The sequence below is a fragment of the Carlito syrichta genome, unplaced genomic scaffold (genome assembly GCF_000164805.1).
Source record: "Carlito syrichta isolate Samal-C Ts95f unplaced genomic scaffold, Tarsius_syrichta-2.0.1 Scaffold76748, whole genome shotgun sequence".
In the NCBI taxonomy this organism is placed as follows: Eukaryota; Metazoa; Chordata; class Mammalia; order Primates; family Tarsiidae; genus Carlito; species Carlito syrichta.
Genome location: NW_007020844.1, coordinates 109,499 through 124,536, shown reverse-complemented (window position 1 = coordinate 124,536; position 15,038 = coordinate 109,499). Strand labels below are relative to the sequence as shown.

Below are 15,038 nucleotides of genomic sequence, written 5' to 3'. Positions count from 1 at the left end.
CCTCAGCCTCCCAAAGGCGCGGGATTACAGGCTGAGCCACCGAGCCCGGCTCTTAGTTTACTTTTTAAACTGAGTGGTCCATGCTTTCAACCCTCATAGCTGTCAAATGGGGAGACATTGCCTTTGGTGCTCTGCAAGCTGTGCCTGTGCTGTTGGTGACCTTCTGTGTGCAGAGGATGACACGTGTGGCCTGTGAAAGAGTGCCTGGTTGATGGGATTTGGATGAGGAAGCCAGTCCTCCTGGGTGTTAAGTCACTTGGAGTTGTGCTTAAGGTGCCCTCTCCTCAGTCCTGCTTTTACTCCCTTGAGTCCGCTCCTACTGGCTGCGGAATACAAACAAGGGACTGCCAAGGGTTGCTCGGGCGTGTCCTTGTCTTCCCCTGAGGTGAGTTGAGTCCTTCCACTGCTTCTTGGGTGGTTGCTGCTCTCCACTAGATCTGGGGTAGCAGAAGAGTGCAGGCCCCACATGCGAAATCTTCCAGATACAGTGCTGCTGGCATGTTTCTCTTCCCTAGAAAGACCACAGGATACAGTTGCGCTTGGCCTGTGCATTTCAGCATCACCAGGTTTTGCTTACATCTTCCCAGCTGACTGTTCGCTGTTGCTGCTTTCCCTGCTGGCTGCCTGTCCTTTATCCCTGCGGTCTCCTTTGTGTTCTCATCCTTCTATCCGTTCCTTGACAACTCAGGTGGCCTTGTCAGATCACTGGGAATGTTCTCAGCCTGGGCCAGCCTGAGGAAGGGCTGGTTGGTCTGACTCCTGCAGTGTTAGCCGAGGTCTGGATGTGCTGTGGCCTGCTGTGTGTCACTGGGGCAGACCAAGGCCTCTCCTGGACTCTGGTCTTATGTGTGACTGCCCACCTGGTATCTTCCTTGGATAACCCACAGTCATTCAGCCTCTCTGTAACCCAAACCGAGCTAGCTAGGCACGCGTCCTCACCTTACCCTTCCAACTCCCTTGGGCTCCTTAGCTTAAAGAGTGGCACCCTATGCCCTGTACTGTAACCAGGTCCCATCAGGTCAGCCTTCATGCGCATGACTCCCTGTCTCCGACTCCTCCTGCCTTGGTTCACTGGGCTGTATGGTGGCATCCAAAGATCACCGTGCCACTCTTACCTGTCCACGTTAGCCTAGTCCAGCAGCCAGAATGCTTTTAAGATGCAAGTCTGAACGTGTGACTCTTCTGGTTAAAATCCTATAGCTTCCCCTTGCTCTTAAGTTAATATCCGTAGTTTTTCCAGCTTGGATTCCAAGACCCTGGCTTGCTGTCCCCCACTGCCCCCAGTGTCAGCGCATGGCATTCTGTCCCTCTGCATTGTGCTCCGCCCACCTTGGCCTTTCAGCTTGTGGAATGCGCCTGGCTCCTTGCTCTCTGAGAGCCTCACGCTGCCTGGAACACACCTGCACACCCACCCACCGCTTTTCACCTGGTTGACTCCTCATCCTCGCCTCCAGGTCCCAGCCCCTCCCTTCATAGCTCTTATCAAAGCAGCCATTAGTCGGGTGATTATGTGGTTAATGACTGTCTCTCTCTGTATATCCTGCTTCTGGAAGGAAGTGACCATGTTTGTGCTGTCACTCTATATCTCCATCCTCGTACAATGCCTGATTTACAATGATCACCTGATGAATGTGTTTGCATGCCTGGGTGTAACTTGTCTGAGCCTCAGCCTCCTCCCCTGTGAAATGGGATAGCAGCTGAAGAGGACAGTGTGAGATAATACTAATAGCAATAAATGTTAAGGACTGTAGTATAATATAAGCTCTTGATTATATGTGATCGTATTTTCCCATAACAGGTTTTTTGATGCCAGAAAGCACGCGTATATGGGAAGTTGGGTTTACTCTGTTCAGTACCTCATCCAAAGAACTGAGGTTCATTTGAGAAGCTCTGCCCCATGGGAGGTAGCAGTGGGCCACAAGCTGCAAATGTCCAGCAGCAAAGCAGGCGGGTCGGTGTCCCTGCTCTCCCCTCCCTGTTCTCCTCTCCCCTCTCAGGGAGGAGGCCAAGTTGATTTCCTTACCCATTCCAGAAAGGCTAATCAATGTGCCTTTGTTAGCAGCTTGCAGAGCTTACACTGAGCATGGCCTGTGTGCTTTGAATCTGTAATGGAGTAGAGGACGGCCAGGGGACTGAAACTCTCTTTTTGGGGGAACCTGTTCTGGTCAGGCAGCCTGAAACTTCTGTCTGTTGAGACTTCTGAGAAGATGGGGCTGCAGAGGGCAGGCCGGGTTCCTTGCCCCTTCTTGCCTCACTGCTGGGACCACCTGTTTTGGCTCAGGCAGTGACTTTTCCGTGTTTTTGTTTCTCCTAGGGCCAGCCAGACGAAAGGTGCCCTGAAGAGTCTGCCTCCCGCCCAGTGAAACATGGAGAGGAAAATCCCGTCCAGGGAGAGCCCCAGGAGACTCTCAGCCAAACCTGGCAAAGGCGCGGAGATGAGGAAAGGGGTGCGCCAGCTGGGGACGGCGGCCGCCGAGTCGGACAAGGACTCTGGATTCTCAGGTGAAGGAAGGGGCGCTTCTCAGAGTTTTTGTGACTGGCTTACCTGAACAACTTCCTAAAACTCACTGTGTGGTAAGGGTGGGATGCTTTCCCGCACAGGTTAGCTAGCTAACTGAGCTTCTGAAATGCTGATTTGGCTGTTGTGTCAGAGTACCCACCAAAGTCACCATACGCTAATGAGTTTTCATCTTTTTTCAATTTATACCCTCAACTTTAAACCTTACATTTCCAACTGTTGTAAGTGGTTACTGGAAAGAACACTTAAATACTCATAATTCTGTTGTTTTAGCTTCTTTTTGTTTGTTTGTTTGTTTGTTTTGGTTTTGAGTTGGAATCTCACTCTGTCACCCAGACTGGAGTGCAGTGGCCGCTCTCGGCCACTGCAGCCTCGACCTGCTGGGCTCCAGCGATCCTTCCGCCTCAGCCTTCCAAGTAGCTGGAACTACAGGCGCATGCTACCATGCCTGGCTAATTTTTTTTTTATTTATTGTAGAGATGAGGTCTTGCCAAGTTGCCCAGGCGGGTCTCGAACCCATGGGCTCAGGCAATCCACCCACCTCAGCCTCCCAAACCGCGGTATTACAGGCTAAGCCACTGAGCCTGGCTTTAGCTTCTTTTTCACAGGATTTGTTATATTGTAGGGGGAAAAGATATTACTGCATGTTGTCACCGTGCAACAAATTTGAAGGCTGTCAGTTAAATAAAAGTAGTACTGCATATATTTTGTAAGATAACTTTTGTGCTAAGAAAATAACTTTGTTGTGTTTTAAAATGCCCTTCTAGCATTCCCTCCCCACAGTCTCTGCATTTTGTGTTTGGCCCGTGAGTCACCTGGCCCAGCCTAAACCTGAGTATCTGTTAGAGACAAGAGAATAGAGCTGTTTTCCTTACAAGTTTCTCTTAAACCTTATGCTGCAGCCCAGTGAACTTTTTTATTTTTGTCTTGAGGCGCTTTTTTATTTCTGGTCTGAGGGTAGTGGCTTGGGCATGGCTCTGGTATCGGCGTTTTGGCCCAGGGCAGACATGGTGTGATGCCAGGATTCTGGCCGAATCAACATTCTGAGAGCAGAACCCTCTCTAGGGGCAGATTTATACTATCTAAACTCACAAAGGCAAATTGGTCAGTTTTGTTGATTAATGTATAGTAAGAAATGCAGCTAGGAGAAAACCTGGAACTCTCCCATCTTTCCTGGTGTCTTTTCTCCCTGTGGGCGCACTACATGAGAAGCCAAATTATAAATAGACTGTTGCTCAGAAAGGAGCAGCAACCAGGATTAGATTAAGGGGAATTAGTTGTCCTGCCTGGGGCCAGGACAGTCCCGGGAAAGGCGGGCCAGCCTCAGCCCTTGGAGTTGTTCTTTTCTACCTCTTGGTATTGTTTCCAGGCTTCCTCCCCTGAGGCTCATGTGGGATTGTTAAAATGCTGATCACCAGCCCACTTTCCTGGATCTGCATGTCAGGTCTGGGGAGGGCCAGGGATGTGAATTTTTTTCAGAAGTATGGTCTCTTATGTGGTCAGACAGGTTTGGGAATATTGTCTCTTTTTTTTCTTATAAATCATGTTTGCTTTTTGTGTTTATTTTTCATATCATAAAGGTAATACATGCTCATTGTAGAAGCCTGGAAATTGAGGAAAACACAAAGAAGAAATGAGCCCTCATCCCCAAGCCCACCATCTATCTTTTCGGCACTTCTTACTTCAACAGCTTCAACTTTGCTGGGCAGTTGTTTTAAGAATATTGCACTCAACCAGGCTCGGTTGCTCAGCCTATAATCCCGTGCTTTGGGAGGCTGAGGTGAGTGGATTGCCTAGCCTGCGGGTTCGAGACCCGCCTGGGCAACTTGGCGAGACCTCATCTCTACAATAAATCAAAAAATTAGGCCGGGCTCAGTGGCTCAGCCTGTAATCCCACGCTTTGGGAGGCCGAGGTGAGTGGATTGCCTGAGCCCGCGGGTTTGAGACCCGCCTGGGCAACTTGGTGAGACCTCATCTCTACAATAAATCAAAAAATGAGCCAGGCGTGGTAGTGCGTGCCTGTAGTTCCAGTTACTTGGAAAGCTGAGGCGGAAGGATCTCCGGAGCCCCGCAGGTCAAGGCTGCAATGACAGGGAGTGGCCACTGCACTCTAGTCTGGGCAACAGAGAGACTCCAACTCAAAAAAAGAAAAAAACAATATTGCACTCTTCAGACATAAGGTGACATTAAACTAATCAAATTCGTTATGGCCCAGAAAGTGGCCCCAGCAAATGCCACTGGAATGCTTCCAGCCCCTCCTGGGCCAGGTGCCAGTGATTTCCCCACTGCCTGAGTTCTTCTAGTTACCTTGGAGTACGGTGACATTTGCAAAATCAAGATGGTTTTTTAATTTTAATTATTTTCCCAACTTAGTATTGCAACATTTCAAATCTTGACATAAGTGAATGAGCACCCCATGTGTCTTCCTGTGGGATCCACTGTGTCATCATTTTGCCCTGTCTGCTTTCTACACACACACACACACACACACACACACACACACACACACACACACACACACACACTGGGCTCACTATGTTATCATTTTGCCCTGTCTGCTTTCTCTACACACACACACACACACACACACACACACACACACACACACACACACACACACACACGGCTATTTGAAAGTAAGTTGCAGACAGCTTGACATTTCACCCTTAAATGCTTCAGTGCAAATCTCAATAGACACAAGGGCATCCTTCTGTGTAATTATAATGTCATTGTCATACCCAAGTCTTTAGCTGCAGTCCACATTTGATTCTCCCCATTGTCCCAATAATGTCCTTGATAGCTGTTTTGTCTATCTGTTTTGAATCTAAGATCCAGTCCAGGATTGTGCGTTGCTTTAATTGTCCTGTCTTTTTAGTCTGATTTTGTATGGATCAACTCCCCTATTTTTTCTTTCCTTTTCTTCTTTCTTTATGACATTGACATCTTTGAGCAAATCAGGCCTGTTGTTTTGTAGAAAAATCCACTCTGAATTTTCTGGTGGGTTTCCATTATTAGAATCAAGATATACATCTTGACCAGAATACTGCATTGTTGATGCTGTGTCCTTCCCATTGCAACACTTAACTCCTGGTGAGTTAGTCGTATTCTTGGTGATACTCTGGTTGGTCGCTTGCTTGCTTCACTTGTTAAGATGATGTGTACCAGATTTCTTTCTTTTCTGTTTTTTGAGAGAGGATCTCACTCTGTCACCCAGGCTGGAGTGCAGTGGCTTGATCTTGGCTCACTGCAGCCTTGACCCCTGGGTTCAAGCAATCCTCCCACCTCAGCCTCTCAAACAGCTGGGACTGCAGGCACATGTCACCAAGCCCAGCTAATTTTTAAATTTTTTTTGTAGTGACAGGGTCTTACTATGATGCCTACACTGGAACATCATTATTTTTGATACTCAAATTGTCTCAAATTTGGCCAGCAGGAGCCCCTTCTAGGCAGCACCTGTGTCATTTTGACATGTCCCCTTTAGCATTTTGAGCCCTTCCTTGCTTGCTGGGACAATAAGCTGTCCAGGCTCATCTTGTACCTTCTCTGCCAAACACTTGGATTCAGCTGTTTTCTGAAGAGCCCTGTTTCCCCTTATGGCACTTACAAGCCAAGATCCCGCACTAGGTGTGTACACTCCTTCTGGGGCCACTGGTTTTTGGCCTAATGGCTCTTAACTAGAGGAGCACATGGGGAATACTTGTACTTTGTGGAAATACCCCTGCCAGGGCATCAGGCAAGTCATTTCAGTAGATCAAGGGCAGGACCTCAGCAGTCGTCGTTTTGAAAAGTGTCGCTGGAGAGTCTAAATCTCGCTCGATGAATATTCTTCTGGGCATACAGTCTTCATTAAGCTGAAGAAAATGCAGTTGTTGAGAGGGTGTTCGTTTGCATTACAGTCTCATCTCAACCTTGCCTCATCCAGATGACTCCGAGATTTGCAATGAATGCTCAGGCTGTCCCCAGACCCCTCAGCACAGGGCGCTACAGTCTCTCAGTCTACTCCAGCGGGTGGCTCCTCACATCCTTTTGAAATAAAATTCATGCAGGGTCACCTGACTTTCCTTACCTTGGAAAGCATCTGTCTATAACCCATTGTGCAGGATCCCCAGCGGGCACACTCAGCTTGTGTTTAGGCCACCAGCAGAGAGCCATTTAAATTTCAGCTTCCAGCCGGCTCGGTGGCTCAGCCTGTAATCCCGCGCTTTGGGAGGCTAAGGTGAGTGGATTGCCTGAGCCCGCAGGTTTGAGACCCGCCTGGGCAACTTGGCAAGACCTTATCTCTGCAATAAATCAAAAATTAGCCGGGTGTGGTAGCGCGCACCTGTAGTTCCAGCTACTTGGAAGGCTGAGGCAGAAGGATTGCCGGAGCCCAGCAGGTCGAGGCTGCAGTGGCTGAGAGCGGCCACTGCACTCCAGCCTGGGTGACAGAGTGAGACTCCAACTCAAAAAATAAATAAATAAATAAAAATTTCAGCTTCGATGCACTAATCCAGAACTTTACAATTCAGAGATTTCGGAAGAGCCTTCTATGTTTCCGCTTGAGTGCAAGGTTTGAGGTTTGCAGATTGGCTGTGTGTTTATTATAATTACATCTCATGGTATCCTGAGCCACTAAAAGCCGTAATCCTGTCTTGGGTCTCACACTCCCCTGCCTTCTCCACAACAGCTTCTGGAAAGTAATGCACTAACTTGAAAACCTTGACCTCATCTCTCCTATAAACTGGTGGTGATTACTTTCACGTAAGCCTTAATTGAGGCAGGTTTTCGTCTTTACCATAGTTAGAAAGGAAGTCACGTTCGTCCTAGGGCAGTGATTTCTTAATCTTTCAGGTTGGGAGGGGCAATCACAGATTCCATCAAAAAGCCATTGAAATCTGAAGACCTCAGGAAAATTCACAAACATGCATCACAAATGTTTCGTTCAATTTCAAGTGGCCCATAGCCCTCCGCCTAGAGCCCAAGTGACCTGACTGCTCTTCTGTCTACCAGATGGGAGCTCAGAATGCCTGAGCTCTGCAGAGCAGATGGAGTCCGAGGACATGCTGAGTGCCTTGGGCTGGAACCGAGAAGACAGGCCAAGGCAGAACTCCAAAGCTGCAAGCAATGCCCTCCCTACGCTGTCCCCCATGGTTGTCATGAAGAACGTGCTGGTCAAACAGGTGAGGAGGACCAACAGAGCCTAAAAAAAGTCTCTGGAGAAAGATCTCTGAGCTTCCTGTGTACGGAACTTCTTCCCTTCTGCCAGGGAGAGCTTCTAGAAGCAGAGCTTGAGCCACACTGAGGCGTGCATTCTGTCCTGGGGAGCGGGTGTTCTCTTTCAATTCCTGACACTGTTTTAAAAAGGAATACAAGAATCGTGACGTGTGTTCTCATTTTTGAGACAGTTAGATTGCTTTATTTCTGTATTTGAGGTTCATCCAAGGGGACCCTGAAATGCTTTAGTCATATATAAAGGAAGCAGGCAGAAGTGGCATCATTTCAGCTGGGCGTCCTGACATATGGCAGGGCTTAGGGTAGAAATCAAAGAATCTCTCCTTAATTGGAAGTGCCCTGGGATTTAGGAATGCAAAGTGCACTGATTTGTTTCCAAAGTAGAGGTGATGTCCATGTTTCCTATGTCACGTTCTGAACCTGTTGTTAGTAACAGAGCTGCTCTGGTTCAGGTCTGGGACACCAGCAGCGTCCACACAGCTTTGTTGTGGAGTCGAAAAACATCCTGTTTGGGGCCTTATTATGTAACTGTGAGTATTATGTGATTATTGTTCAGGCATGAAAGAAAAGCTTTAGGTGAAAATCTAAGTTAAGCTCCAGGGTCTAAAGCTGAGAACTTAGTCACATGAGTTTGGTTAAACTAGCATAGAGAAGTCTGAGATGTAGAAAAGCTGGGTTTAAGCCAAAGCAAAGGAGCCTTGCCCTGTGTCCTCCGAGAGTTCACTGCTCTCCCGTGGCTCCCTCCCTCCATGGGGCACTTGAAGATAGTGAAACATGAAATCGGGCTTCAGTAGTTGACCTTCCCACCAAGATATAAGGTCGGACCCTGCAGCCTGATAGGAAACTTGAATGTCTTAGCTATTATCTAGCTATTTCTGAGGAACACAGAATTGTTTTCAACAAGGTAGCCTGGTGAGTTCTATGAAGGAATTTGAAGATGTCTGTTTGGTGAGTCAGATCTCAGCTGGACGCACCACTCTCCTCACTGAAAGGAAAGAGAGAATAAGGACAGGAAGTATAGCCCCTGGGGCTGCCCAGTGCTTCCTGGGGCCTCCTCTCTCTGGGCTTTCTCTCTGGCTTCCTGGTCACTTTTTCGTGTGTCGTGTTCACATCCTTTCCTGTTGTAGGCTGGGCTAGCAGGCCCTTCCAGCAGGGTCACTTGCTTCAGGACAAAGGCCCGGGAGGCTTCTGGGCCTGGGCGGAGCTCGGAGGCTCGGGGCAGGCTGACCCCTTGGAGGAGTCAGAGTTATGTTCTTCAAACCTGCTGGAATCCAACACATTCTAAAATTAGTAATACATTTTTTTAAACTTCTGATTATCATGTGGTATCTTGATTACAGCAGCTTGGTTTGTGGTATTTTTCTTTTGAGAGTCTGATTCTGTCTCAGTCACTGGACAGTGTGCTCTTACACACAATTAATTAACTACCACGTGTATCTGCTGCTGCTTCTTTAACATGAAAGCTTTATGTGAAATGATTGAGATCCTGCCCAAGTCTAAATTTTTTTTTAATGTTCCCTCAGATGGTTTTAGCATCAACAGTTTTTGTAAAATCTAATAATTCGGACAAATAAGTGTTAAGGAGGACAATGGGCATAACAGGAGCATAAGGAAGAACAACCCAAAAACGATCTTGGGAAAGCAGTGCATTCGCTGTTTCCTGGGGCATCTGCCTTGTGGGTCAGCCCTGAGGGAGGGTGTGAAGTTTTGCTCCTGACTGACCTGGAGTAGGCTGATGTCTGTCTCAGAAGACCCCTGGTGTGGGATCTCCTTGAACAGGGAAATGTAGTATCAGGATCTCGTGTCACTGGCCTCCACAGGCCCCAGAGTGTCTTCGAACACCAGCCTTTGCGCAGAAGGTGAATCACAGTCAGCCTAAAGTTCCTAGCCTGGCATCAAGAAGCTGACTGGGTGCAGAACGGTGTACAAACCCGTGTGTGGGAGATCATCCATAATGTTCTTCAGGTAAATCTAATGACCCCATGGTTCCAGCGAGGATGGGAGCCTCTGCCAGGCTCGCCCTCTGCCTGGCTCCATCTACACTTAGACTCTCGGGACCAGGTTGGAACTGGATGGCTTTCACATATGGAGACAAAGAGTCACGTTGTCCTTTCTTAGAGTCATCTGAATCAATACTCTTTTTTCTTTGAGTTGGAGTCTCCGTTGCCCAGGCTGGAGTGCAGTGGCACGCTCACAGCCACCCCAGTGTCAATCTGCTGGGCTTAGGTGATTCTTCCGCCTCAGCCTTCCAAGTAGCTGGAACTACAGGCGCGTACTACCACGCCCGGCTATTTTTTGATTTATTGTAGAGATGAGGTCTCACCAAGTTGCCCAGGCTGGTCTTGAACCCCTGGGCTCAGGCAATCCTCTCGCCTCAGCCTCCCAAAGTGCTGGGATTACAGGCTTGAGCCACCACACCCGGCCCGAATCAGTACTTTGATTACAAATAATTTAGCATGGTGGCTCACGCGTGTAATCCCAACACTTTGGGAGGATGAGGCGGGAGGATCACTTGAGCCCAGGAGTTCAAAACAAGCCTGGGCAACACAGCAAGACCTCACCTCTGCAAAAATTATCCAGGCATAGTGGGACAGGTCTGTAGTACCACCTACTTGGGAGACTGAAGCAGGAGGATCGCTTGAGCCCAGGAACTCAAGGCTGCTGTGAGCTGTGATCGCACCACTGCACTCCAGCCTGGGTACTGAGCAAGACCTTGTCTCAAAAAGAGTGAAAAATTTTTTATAAATGTGTAATTGAGGAGTAGTGTAACAAAGGCAGTTTAGCAGGATGGTGCAGATGGACTGTAGAGTCGCATGGAGGGTGGAAACCCGCCTACGTCGCCTGTAGCCTGGTGACTTAAAGCAAGTTGTTTCCTCCTGGAGCTGTGATTGGCTGTTAGTGACGTCACATAAATCGCTGCACACAAAGTTAGCCTATAGACAGTACCACTAGCTGTTACTATTTTTTGAATGGCTTTATGACTGTCAGATGTCACCACCCTAAAAACAGAGGCCCATAGGCTCCTGACGATATGTAACTTTTTCATCAAAAGATTGTTTTCAGGTAGAAGAGGTTCTGGGTGTAGCTAAATGAAGATGTGCTTGCTGTAAAGTCACATTATAGTCTTGAGATGAGCATGTTTTTAACTTGTGCCAAGAATCCACGTTTCTGTTGTCTCCATTGTTTCCTGAACTATGTCATGACTTTACCTACACATCATTTCTTTTTTTGAACGCTAACACTTGAATAAAAGGAATATTTCCTCCATTTTTCCCCTAGGAAAGGTAAACACAGATGATTTGTAGGATCAGACCCAAATGGCATCTCTAGCCGCTTCTTCGGTCTTGTTCTTGACAAGGGCGGCAGGTCGGGGCAGCTCTGTCCTTGGGCGGTCTGGGTGTCGCAGCCCTGCTCTGCCCCTCTTTGGCAGTCACGAGTGTCATACTCTTCCTTTGTCCCCAGGGAAGCAGCTCAGCACAGCTGCAGTCATGGACGGTGCAGCCCTCCTTCGAAGTGGTCTCAGCCCAGCCGCAGCTCCTGTTCCTTCCCCCGCCTGTTCCGTCTCCGGTCAGCCCATGTCACACGGGCGAGAAAAAGTCGGACCCCAGGAACTACTTGCCCATCCTGAACTCTTACACCAAAATAGCCCCACACCCAGGCAAGAGGGGCCTTTCCCTTGGCCCAGAAGAAAGAGGAATGAGTGGAGCGCAGAAGAAGCTCTGCACCGGGAGACCGGGGCCAAACCTGGCTTCCCGCGAGCCAGCTAAGACTGGTGCTGTCCCCTCCCGTCCCCCGACACCAGCGCCGCGGGGTGCCAAGCTTGCCGAGGACTCCACTCTGCAAGGCGTGCCCTCCCTGGTGGCTGGTGGAAGTCCACAGACTCTGCAGCCAGTGTCCAGCAGTCACGTGGCTAAAGCCCCCAGTCTGACCTTTGCGTCCCCTGCCAGCCCCGTCTGCGCGTCGGACAGCACCCTCCATGGGCTGGAGAGCAGCTCGCCCCTGTCACCCCTGGCGGCACATTGCAGCTCCCCACTGTGGGCTGCGGGGAACCTCTGCCGCAGCCCAGAGCTCTTCTCGGAGCAGCGGCAGAGCCGGCACCGGCGCTTCCAGAACACCCTGGTGGTCCTGCACAAGTCGGGCTTGCTAGAGATCACCCTGAAAACCAAGGAGCTGATCCGCCAGAACCAGGCAACTCAGGTGGAACTCGACCAGCTCAAGGAGCAGACCCAGCTGTTCATAGAGGCCACCAATAGCCGGGCCCCTCAGGCCTGGGCCAAGCTGCAGGCCTCTCTGACGCCCAGGGCCAGCCACACTGGCAGCGACCTAGAAGCTGTCTCTGACCACCCAGACATATAGCACAGAGCATCTTCCTGATGCCTGAGTGGTTCTTTCAACTCTTTTGCTGTTACCTACTTCTGTTTCCCAAAGCTTATGTAAGCGCTTTTCCTTCTAAACTTAAACTGTGTGGGGGGTCACCTCGGAAGCCACATGCTAAGACCTGGCTGCTGTCTTGGCCTGTGCTCTGGGCAGAGGTGACATATGTCTCTCTTCCACTGAGGACCTCAGCTTCAGAGTGTCCTTGGGTCCCTTTTCCTTGGCTTGCAGGCACTTAAGTGGGTCATGGGGCAGAGCAGGGGAGATGATTGTGTGGGGTGCTTCTCTGTGTCACCTCCTCCCATCCCACTCACCAGGATCCAGGGCGTGGTGACACAGGTGTGTGAGACAGGGAGGCGACATAAGGATCCCTTCATGGGTCTTCCCTGGCCTGTCTTATTCACAGAGAAAAACTTGGGAGGAGGTGTGTTTGTGTCCACCAGGCGGTGTGCCAGTGGGTGGAACCTCAGATGTCCTGGGCATGGGTTGTACCTGAGTATAAGCACCTGATTGCACAAGTGGTGTTTTCTTAAGTCCTAAAGTGAAGGGAAAGGGTGATACCATTTGACTCATACACTTTCTTCACAAACTAGGTTTCTCTCTACTTAAAGCAGTAGGTGAAATACTTTTGATTTGTAAGGTGTGGGATGTATTCAGTACCATCTGGAATCATAGCTGATGAGTTAGAGACCCAGGAAAACAGACATGACCAGCATCTTATGGTTGGGAACCGGAAGAGTCCGATAACTTGGGTGTTTACTCAGGTTTTTTTGAAACAGTACAACCTGTTTTATGTCTAAAAATCTTGAAAGTAGCTGCTGTGGTTCCTGGGGTGCAGGATAAGTTAACCCTCTGTTGCCATCTTAGGGTTTTTGTTTTGCCTTTTGTTTTGACAGAAGAGGAAAGAAGTGATTATTATGCTTGATAAACTTTGAATTCAATAAAATTGTCTTCTGGAAGGTATGATAATAAGTATACAAAAAATTAGAAAGCACTCTTCTCACCCATTTTTTTCCCCTCCCAAGTTTTCACTTGGTCCATGTCACAGTGGTGGGAGCAGGCGCAGAGCAGGGCCTTGTGTGTTTCTTCAGTGTGTTCAGTGTAGGCTGTGCAGTCAAGGGGTGGTGGTGGTCACATGAAGTTCATCTCAGAATGGAGAACGTGCTGAGTTTCCAGATGACACCCGTTCGTCTCAGCTCATCGTGTGGGTAACTAGACTCCTAAGTAGCAAAGTTTCAGAATATTCTCTCATTAAAAAATGTCAGCCTCTTGGGGTCCTTTGTTCTTTACAAAGGTACCTTTGTGTGAAGTTGTATGTGACCAGCTTCATCTTTCCTGCAAGGTGTTCTTGAAATTTCACCAAGACCAGAAGTCGAGGGTCACATTCCTAGGAGTTGCTGGCATCACGGAATGATGAGGCAGCCTGAGGTTGCCTGTGCTGTGTTCACAAACACATCTGATTTAGATGCGAAAGGTCTAGAAAGAGGCAACTCAGTAACATCACCAGACTCCCCAGGCATCATGGAATTATTACCTGCCATTTGCTTTCTGAAGGAGTTTCAAAAAATGAGAGCAAGTGTGTCTTTCAGCCGACTCGGCTCCTTTTAGACCTTTGATCTTGGCCCACGCCTTGCCTCCCCTGAATCTATGGTGCTGTAGCCGCTCCTTGTGCACCATGCCAGGAAGCTTCCTTTTTGGCAGAATTGTCTGGCAGCAGAGCTAAAGAGACAGGTGTGTTCAGAACAGCCTGGGCACCAGTCATGAGTCTTACTGAGTGTCAAAAATCTGAAAGCACTTGCTGAGAACCAAATTTATTCCATTGGAAAAGCCCTCTGCGGAGCACTGAGCCTCTTCTTCCTAGAGGAAGGCTTGCATTTCCTTTCCTGTCACAGTAAGAGCGGATGAAAGCCATCATCCAGCCTCTGGGCGAGCAGCAGGGGAGGCAGTCCTGCCCCGGCTCTTCTCCAGGCTTGCAACTTGGTGCTTCCCTGTCTAGGCTGTTAAGCATGGGTGTTTACTCCCCAGTGGAGACACGGGGTCTCGGAGGGAGAGATCCACTGAGGCCAGCAGACGTTTGGGGTCGGAAGCCAGATCGGCCGGCGGAGGAGCCTCAGAGCTGACCAGAAGGATCTCCAGCACTCGCACAGGCTGTGAGTAGCGAGGGTCATGACATGCGTGAAGTAGCTGGCTTGGAAGCTTGGCAGAGCGGCGGCGTTCTGGAGTGAGAAGCCACTTTTAGCTCAGAGCAGCCCTTAAGAGAACTTTGGCAGGTTTTGTTGCCATATAGAAGCATGTCTAGAGAAAGTTGCTGATTGCAATGGTTATGGGAATGGAGTTGAGTGACATTTGTAACTTATCCACCCTTGTTGCTTCTTATTGATTATAGTTTTGTCTGCCTTTTCTTGTCTGCTATGGTTCCTTTAGCAGAAAAGTAACCCCCGTGCATATATTGAAGTAGTTTTCCAGCTATGAATTCTTTAGGGTAGACCTTTATTTAGCAAATGTGAATTCTTTTGAGACAGTATGAAGTTTTCTAGAAATTGACTGTGAAATGTCAGAGAAAAATAAAAGTCACTTACTTGAAAACTATTTGGCCCTTTTGCTTCGTAACCCCTTAAAAATACTAAGTGAAACCCAGGGTAAATATTTGAATTGGTTTACATTTCCAGCAGAGGTACCTGTGTTAATGTGGGAATGTGGATTCGAAACTGAGCGTGTGAGATCCACTGTTGGGAATTCCACCACCTGAACTCACAAGGCAACAGGCAGTCCACCCTTCCCTGGTCTGGGGGTGTGCTGGGTGGGCTGGGAGGAGTGAGGGGAACACACTCCAGTGACGTCACCCACTCATCCGACACTTCCACACACAGAACGTTTAACTGACAAAGCTACTACAGTTGTATGCCATGTGACCTAAAGCCACATCAAGGGAAGT

The 15,038-nt window shown here is 48.8% G+C and overlaps 1 protein-coding gene across 4 annotated transcripts in view; it reads left to right on the top strand.

Moving 5' to 3' along the window:
- Positions 1–14,692, top strand: part of CIPC (CLOCK interacting pacemaker) — an 18,981-nt gene extending 4,289 nt beyond the window's left edge. For 3 of the 4 annotated variants that reach the window (XM_008054021.1, XM_021710350.1, XM_021710348.1), the window contains 3 exons: positions 2,315–2,502; positions 7,508–7,677; positions 11,192–14,692. In XM_008054021.1, the coding sequence (XP_008052212.1) occupies positions 2,367–2,502; positions 7,508–7,677; positions 11,192–12,085 (1,200 nt within the window). In that variant the 5' untranslated portion in view covers positions 2,315–2,366 and the 3' untranslated portion in view covers positions 12,086–14,692. The remainder of the gene's footprint in view (positions 1–2,314; positions 2,503–7,507; positions 7,678–11,191) is intronic. The other variant, XM_021710352.1, reaches the window with a different exon arrangement.
- The last annotated feature ends 346 nt before the right edge of the window (positions 14,693–15,038 follow it).